The 8,763-nt window shown below is 34.5% G+C and overlaps 1 protein-coding gene across 1 annotated transcript; it reads right to left on the bottom strand.

The window, feature by feature from the left end:
- Positions 1–2,830: 2,830 nt before the first annotated feature.
- On the bottom strand, positions 2,831–8,338 carry LOC131615811 (DEAD-box ATP-dependent RNA helicase 32). Its single transcript, XM_058886971.1, has 9 exons — positions 7,820–8,338; positions 6,626–6,901; positions 5,666–5,989; positions 5,079–5,270; positions 4,804–4,959; positions 4,250–4,671; positions 3,852–4,009; positions 3,000–3,338; positions 2,831–2,921 (listed from the first exon to the last, which is right to left on the bottom strand). The coding sequence occupies exons 1-8, from the start codon at positions 8,186–8,188 to the stop codon at positions 3,007–3,009; spliced, it is 2,229 nt and encodes a 742-aa protein (XP_058742954.1). The 5' UTR covers positions 8,189–8,338; the 3' UTR covers positions 2,831–2,921; positions 3,000–3,006.
- Between the last annotated feature and the right edge of the window lie 425 nt (positions 8,339–8,763).

Here is an 8,763-nt window from a genome sequence, read left to right as displayed (position 1 = left end):
CACTACTAATTAATGGTTTCAACGTGTACCTTTGCCAAAATGTGTAACTAGAAGGTTGGAGACAATGTGCAGGACTTTCCTTTGGACAGGAAAATATGATAAATCCAGAAGAGCACTTGTAGCCTAGAGTAAAATTTGTGAACCAAAAAATCAACGAGGCTTGAATGTGTATAATTTGGAAATATGGAACAAGGCCTACCTCATAAAACTACTTTGGAACTTATGCAGGAAAACTGATAGCTTACGGGTGAGATGGGTCCATAGCTACTATGTCAAAAAAGATCAGATCATGAATGTTAAGTATCATATTAAGTATCATTGTACCAATATGAAGAACCTTGCAAGCCAAGAAAAATTATTTTGATCTAACTCTCTCTGACCCCTAAAATCGACTCATCTAGTGCATTCTACACTCTCATAACTATCTTCACCGAAGGAAATTACAATGTGAACAGAATCATCATTTCTATCTTCTCGAGGCAACCCCTAATGAAGTGAAATTTTTTTAACTAGTGAATCATTTTAACCTTGACTTATCGAACCTATTTGATTTAGACATTCATCCACGCTACTCCCTCCTCTTGAGACACTCAAGTCTTCACCTCTATTGTCAATCTTCAATTCTTTCACCTTTGAAAAGTCCCTAGATCTTACAATCGTTTGGACTTCATCCAAAATAATAGTACATTCTTTTCCATAAAGAAGGACATTCTTGAAGTGCTTTAAGGATCTGGGTAATGGGCTTAACAAGAATAGAGTTTTATCCTCATCATTATTTTCACCTCTATATTCTCCAGATCATCAATAGTCTTTTGAAATTTTGTCAACTGCTCCACTATAAATTTGTTCTCTACTATTCGAAATGAATAAAGTTGTTGTTTTAGGCATGCTAGCATCAATGTCTCAACTTCAATGATTTAATACATTTACTTTGAGTTAGAATTGCTTGCATTTTCCCTTTCCACATCCCAAAATCGTTGTCTCCAAAAATATCTTGATCAGCCATGTAGAACTCATGATGTTCACTTGTAAACAAAATAAGTTATCTTTCGATCGACGCCACTTTAACAAATCTAGTAAATTTATTGATTGCTTTAAACATACTAAAAAATATGATGTGTGGGAGAAAGAACAATGACAATCAAAATAAATTGATGCAAGCAACACAATAACTATGTAACTTTCCAAGAGTGGAGGAAAATCCTCTGCAAGCAAGAAAAACTAAAAGACAAGAACACAAAGAAACTTGTTTTTCCGGTTCGATCAAACGGTTCTTCTATAAGGGAAAGGGCGGTTTTCCTTTTTTTTTATATTTACAAATATTGTTACAAGAAATTACAAAAGAGTTACATGAAAATAGTCAATCAAATTCTCAAAAACAAATTATATTTTGATGTGATTGGATGAACTAGTTTAATAACCACCCGCCCATGAATTATTATAACTCCATGATTACCAATAGCAATTAGGGGTGTATATGAGTTGAGTTGGACTGAGTTTGGCCTAACCCGTTATCCAACCCGTTCAAACTTTAATGGGTTGGGTTCGCTATCCAACGCGCAATTCTATTATCAAAACCAACCCGAACCGACCCGTGCATTTATGGGTTGAGTTGGGTTTGGTTCGTGGGTTGTGTTTTAAATAAAATAATAATAAATTTTTTCAATTTAAAAATATTGTAACACAATTCGATACATTTATGCTCATTTCTAACACACAAAATGGATGAAGCACACCATATAATATCTAATAATATTTATCAACATGACATAACACTAGATAATAGTATAAAATTTTACAAGACACGTTATTTTTATAAAATACGTAAATTGGAAATGATACAGAAGAAAATAAGAAACAAAATTTAGTCTTAGAATTACGTAAACTCATTTATTTAGTAATATCATTGGTGGAGAATAAAACTTTTTTTAGAAAAAATATGGTTAGTAATGAGATAATAATTTATATTTTTATTTAAAATAATAATATAAAAAATAAGAAATTAATAATGTGACATCAATGGGTTGGGTCAATGGATTCACGGGTTGCAAAATTCAAACCCGATACCCGAACCAAAACTATATGAATTGTTGTGGGTTGGGTATATCCATAAATGAATGAGTTCGGGTAATTTATGAGTTGGTTCGATTTGGGTTATCGGGTTCGTGGGTCGACCCACACCCATGAACACCCCTAATAGCAATGCTCTTTTTGGATTTATGACAATCTCAAACCCTATTATTTTTCTCTTCATCACTCAAAATTTTAAAGCATACTTACACACATCTCTTTGTAAATGTCATTTGATGGCCTTCTTTATATGGAATAACATTTTCCGTGAGTAATATCATTTTTAATCTTCAACCACCTCGTTTGTGCATGGTTAGGGAACGTATTCATTACTCCTTTATTTTCTCCAGTCTTTAGTGCAGCAGTTACATGAGATAAAATTAAGGGTCTCCCTCATTTGACATCTTGAATTGTGTGCAATTGAAAAACTCAAGTGGGTGTCTCTTCTATTATAAAGTTCTAAACAATATCAAGATAGTGGAGTATAAGTCTGGGTTAGATTAAAATCAACAACCTAAGATTTAGTTGGAAGAAAGAAATATAGTGTAATTATAAAAAAAATAAAAAAGACTAAACAACCAAATCATTACTTAAAATTATATTAATTGAAAGAAAAAAACTGCCTTCAAAACAACCACAAAAAACGTGTCCAGTTCAACATCGATAAAAGAAGCTAGTATAACTCATCCATAAAAAATCAAAATTGTAACCAGCCAAAAGTAGCTGGTATAACTCATCTATAATTTGCCAATTCATTGAATGCTGCAAAATTCATTGTTCATTAAACTTCTCTAATGCGATCAAAATTTCCTCCATTTTTCACATTTTTGCTGTGATTAAATGTCATATACCTGTATCCTATGCTTGCATGGATTACAACAACTTCAAAGCCAACGCTTCTGGCTCCTCCTAAGTAATACCTTGATTACCTGTATCCTATGCTTGCATGGATTGCAACAACTTCAAAGCCAACGCTTCTTGCTCCTCTAAAGTAATACCTTGATTACCTGTGACTTGTTTTCTTCCACCTTCGTCACTGTCACTATCAAAGTATACTTTACTCTTTTTATGGCGTTTGTTTATAGTTTCGTCTTCTTCTAGCTCAGAGTTATCATCTTGGTTGTCCTCTTCTTCCATATTATCAGCCTTCCATTTCATTTTCTGCTTGATTCTTTTTTCTCTAAGTCGCTGACGCTCTACAAGTTTGTCTTCCTTGTCTGCCTTCTTCAAATCCTCTCGCATCCTTTTATAGTATTCAGCTTTTTGTTCTGCATGAAGATCAGATACTTAGATATTGCATGCTTTAGCAATGATCACATATTGTGAACAGATGGGGACTAGCCATGATTAGGTTGAACTCAACAATGATCACATACAACAAAAAATACGAAAGGATAAGGGGTATCATACTACCATACACAGAAATTGTCTTATGTCGCAGAATCTATTGGGAATTAATGGCTGTCATATTCTTTATTGTGCACTTAATTTAAAGTTTTAAAACAAATTTACCATTTAAATAAAATTATAAAAATAACGAAAGAAATGAAGCCCTGATGCTTATTTACCATTACTAAAAAAGATAGAATGGGACAACCCACCCAGTTGACACACCATATTTCCTTTGTCTAATTTGACTTCCAAAACAAAAGACCTTAAGATTGAAGTTATAGATTTAAGTTTTGAATCAGCTTGAAAAAGAAAAACAATAGGAAAGGGAGAAAATTTGGAGTTTAGGTACGTCGAGATAATAGATAAAATATGGCTTCAGTTGCACATACCTGGATCAATTAGCAATGAATCCTTGCCACTTTGTGTGCCAGCAATCCTGGCTAGTGGAGGAAGTGTGTTGCCTTCATCATCGAATACAACCCGATTCCCAAGTGGTCTATGCACATTAATCTTGAGCTTTTTTTTCTTTAATAAACGAGTTGCTGGTCTGCATACGAAAGATCTAAATCAGTAAAAGAAAAAGTACAAGCTCAAGACTCTCCGCGCCAAATGATTCCGACCAAGAAATAACACAAATCCTACTTAAAACAAATCAGATTGTGAATTTTTCACGAGCCATCACAAGCTTCAATTTAGAATTTCCACTTGTCTCATTCTCAGTAATGTGAAACCAGAAGACTTGTATGCCCCAATTGAAATTATAAAAATACCAAATATAGGGACGTACATTAAATCTCCAATATCAGCTGACTTTGTGTCGTCTTTCTTTGAGGTATCAACTGGTAGAAGAAGATCGTTTTCAATTTCCTCGTCTCTGACAACAACTGTGTCTAGCTTTTCTCTAGAACCTTCTGTGACATTTTCCTGGTTTGGATCCACTGGTTCAGCTAAAATTAATTTTGTTGACAAAGCTTTAGATTTAATTTTCTGGTTTATAAAACGGATTTTGGGGGTCATCGGTAGACCTAATGATGCTGAATACTCATCAATAGGAAGTTTCAAAATATCAAAGATCTCTTTATCCTTTTGGAGATGGATGGATCTCAAGTAGGTGACAAATGCCCTTTGGGCTCGCTGCTGAAGTTCTGGGTACTTGACTAGTAAAGATGCCAACAAGCTGGACACTGGTTGCAGTTTTTCTTTCTTTGGCTGAATAATCAGCAAATAAAGCATTGTAAGCAAATATGTTAGAGAAAACATGACACAGACACCAAGCCATATAAGAAAATGACATCTATAAATATGACGTCGATGTTAAATGCATTTCCAGAGCAAATGTACCTTGAGTAAATGCACTGGAACCTTTGCTGCTTCTAACTTTTCAATCATTTGAGTTTCTGAAGGCAATAGAAATAAAACTGACTTTCCATCAGATTTATAACGAGCAGTACGGCCAACTCTATGTATGTAAGATGCTACATTTTCAGGACAATCTACCTACATAAATGTAAGAGAAAAGTTAGATTCTAACCATAATAAGAAGCTTTTACCTTCCAATACCCCCACCTGAAAGCTTTAAAACTTGTATTGAGACAAGAAGCAAGCAAAACACTCACCTGAACAACCCAGTCAACTGCTTTATTAAAATCAAGGCCTCTTGCAGCCACATCAGTTGCGAAGAGAACTGAGCGATTCTCACAGAAATCGGAATATATTGCCATTCTTTTTTCTTGTTTCATCCTCCCATGGAGGCACTTCAACGGTATGCCAGGGTGAAGTTTTCTAAATGCCTCATAGACATAGTTTACCTATTAAACAGGGATGTGAATGGTTAATGATATGGAAGATTTCTGAGCAGAGTGGAAATTTGCACCAAAAAAACACATACACATGATCAACACAAATCTTTGTAAAGGAAATACTTTCTCCCTGTTTAAATGTAAGAATTGTCGACATTTTGTCCTCTGCAAATCCTTTAAAAGCCTTCCAATTACAATAAAATACAATCGGTACAGCTGATAAACCAGAACAGAAGTTCCACAAATGCAGACTAAGGGCCAGATGATTGAGTACTTAATTTTTCAGCTGCAAACTGTTTTTAATTTTTCATTTTGTAAACTTTTTTGAAAAACTATTTTTCAGAAAATGTGATTCCAATCAAGTAGAAAAATCTCCTTGACAAAGGAGAGAGAAGTGGAGTTACCTGTTTACAACTTGATAGAAAGACAATTGTTCTGAACTGTAGATGGGTCTTTATGAAAGTCCACAGCATATCTAACTTTTGATCCAGAGGAACAATCATCACAATTTGCTTCAAGAGAGTAGGAGTGGCAGCCACAGACTCTTCGTGTACACTCAGATACTCTGGGTCCTTCAAACTTAGCCTTGCAAGATCTTGAACTGACTTTGTTTGAGTTGCTGAGAAAAGCATAGTTTGCCTACGTTTTGGTAACTGTGAGATGATTGCATTTAGATCCTTCTTGAATTTACTGTCAAGAATACGATCAGCCTCATCTAGTACCAACACCTGTATCCAAGTCCATTCAATTGTCAACTATTTTTACAAAAGATAAATATCTGTGATCAGGTTCATCTAGCAAAAATAAAACAGCCTACTTTGGAACATAAAATTAGAGCTATTTTCAATAAACTTCCTAACAAACGCTTTTTGAAAAGATAGAAATTAAAAAGAATCCAATAATATCTACAAGTATTTTTATTAAGAGTCAAGAGTTTTTTGAAGCAATGGTTTCTCGTATGAGCTGAAACTAACTCCAAACTCTCCTTTAATTACTCCATAAACTCCTATGGGTTAATATGGACTTCCCTTATTAGGAGAAAACCATAAACTCATTTTAATTGGAAAGCTCCTATAAGTTAAAAGCTAATCCAAACTTAGCCTTATTATGTTATGCTTAACAAGGAGTCAAGGACTCAACCATATAAAAACATAACCACAAAGATACTATGATTTCAACCAGTGTTACAAAATCACCTAGGAAGCTGCTATTAAGGAGGCACAAAATTGAAGGTCAACAATGCATAGAAAAGTTCACGGGGTTGTTAAAAAAATATTGAAACAAAAATTGAGACGATAAAATGTTTGATTGCAATTCTCAGTCAATTTATTCCAAGAAACAAGAAATAAAGATATTATATAGACCTGCATCTGTGAACAATCAAAATTAGGAGTTTCATCCATGTGTTGTAGAAGGCGACCAGGTGTGCATATCAAAATGTTGAGCTCGTTGACACGTTCTTTCTCAGTGTCAACATCCTTACGACCACCAATGAGGAGACCAGCACTAAAACCATGGTACTTCCCAACAGAATTCAACACCTCGAATATCTGACCAGCTAATTCTCTTGTAGGTGATATTATTATGCTCCCAACCCCATCTTCAGGTCCCCATCTCTCTTTATACAATTTCTCCAAAACCTATCATTCACAAAACAAATCCTCAAAAACCAAACAAATATTAACAAACAAAAACCAAATCATCATTTTGGTCACAAACTTCTAGGAGTTAACAATTTAATCTCAAGTAAACCACTAATTTAGTAAAACACTTATCACTTTCTCTTTTATTCAGTCCCTAAACCATATGAAAATAATAAATAGTACTTAAAACCTACGAAGCACGGACACTAGAAACACAACACTGATATTGACATGTCGCCACCGGTAATAACTTGAAAAAATGAATAAATTAAACTTAATCACAAGTGTCGGTGTCAGCTTTGAAAACTAACACAGACACACCTTTTTTCAGAGGGGTCGGTAGGTGCTACAGAGCTTAAAACTATATGAAATTCATCAAACTAATCCCTAAAATCTGTCTCTTTAATTCCTAGAATCTCTTGCCAATATATAACAGCAGGAACTAATTTTAACATTATTTCATATAGGGTTTCATATAGTTAAAGAACTAAATATTTTTATATACTTTAGGGACTAAGTATAGTGTTACTTTTAGACTAATTGATGGTTTAGGCATTAATCTTTCTAATTTGCCTTGTGACACCAAACACAACTCCAACACTAACACGGCAATACCAGTAATAATTTGAAAAAATTGAATAAATTAGAAGTAATCACAAGGGTCGGTGCAAGTGTTTGTTACGGACAAGTACACACCTCTTTTCACATATGTCGGTGCTACATAGCTGATAACTAAAACCCTAAAATCGAACACTTTCATTCAATTAAAGGACTAAATTAGCTAAATACTGATTCACTAAAAAGAACACAAACAATCAAGTATATACATGAAAGTTTCACCATAATCACTCAAGTTTCAAAAGCAAATAAAACATATCCCCAACCTAACCCTAATATAATTACTGAAACACTCACTGGGATAATGAAAGCAAGTGTTTTCCCGGAGCCAGTTTTGGCGGCACCGAGAACATCACGGCCACATAGTGCATGAGGAAGAGAAGCTCTTTGAATATCAGTCATGGAAACGAACTTGCATGCTCGCAATGCGTCTTTGGTTTTCTTCGACAGTGGCAACTGCTCAAACCGCACCACGCCGGCGTAGCGGGAGAACATATTGTCGCCGAGGTGACCGACGGGGGAGTTTTTGGGGAGAGGTGGTAGAGACATTGGGTTCACACCGGAATCTGGTTTCTGGAACTGAATCCATGAATTCAGCTGCTTAATCTCATCTTCTTCTGAGAGTCGTTGTTGTTTGCGAAACTGCTTGGATTTAGGTCTTCTCATTGTTCCTCAATTTTCAAACTGAACTTGCAGAGAGATGAAGGTTGAAGATGAACAGAGAAACGTCGTCGTTTAGGTTTCGTTTGCGGCGGAGTTTGTGGTTAGGTTAGGGTGTTCGAAAATTTGAAGTTGCAGTGAAATTCACCAGTACATAGAAACAATAAACCGGGTCTAAACTGGCTTTGATCCGATTCATAAAATAAACCGGTTTAAGTCAAATGGTTTAGAGAAGCCAAATATTTCCCACGAAAACAAAAACAATTTTGAAATTATATACATATAAAATAAACCGGTTAAAATCAAATGGTTTAGAGAAGCCAAATATTTCCCACGAAAACAAAAACAATTTGAGAAATGATATTCTTATACTAAATGTGACACCTACACCTTGATATTATACTATTTTATGTATTTAGAATGTATAATAATTATTTTTTCAATGTTTTGACATAGACAAACATATATTTATGGTGTATTTTCTAAGGTGTAAATGTATGGTGTATGATTCTTGGTGTAAGAATAGCAAGTCTCAAACAATTTTGAAATTATATACATATACACTTTAGATATTTCATTTT

This window comes from Vicia villosa, linkage group LG7 (assembly GCF_029867415.1).
Source record: "Vicia villosa cultivar HV-30 ecotype Madison, WI linkage group LG7, Vvil1.0, whole genome shotgun sequence".
NCBI lineage: Eukaryota > Viridiplantae > Streptophyta > Magnoliopsida > Fabales > Fabaceae > Vicia > Vicia villosa.
The sequence above is the reverse complement of the archived record's forward strand: the minus strand, read 5'-3'. Positions and strand labels throughout refer to the sequence as shown.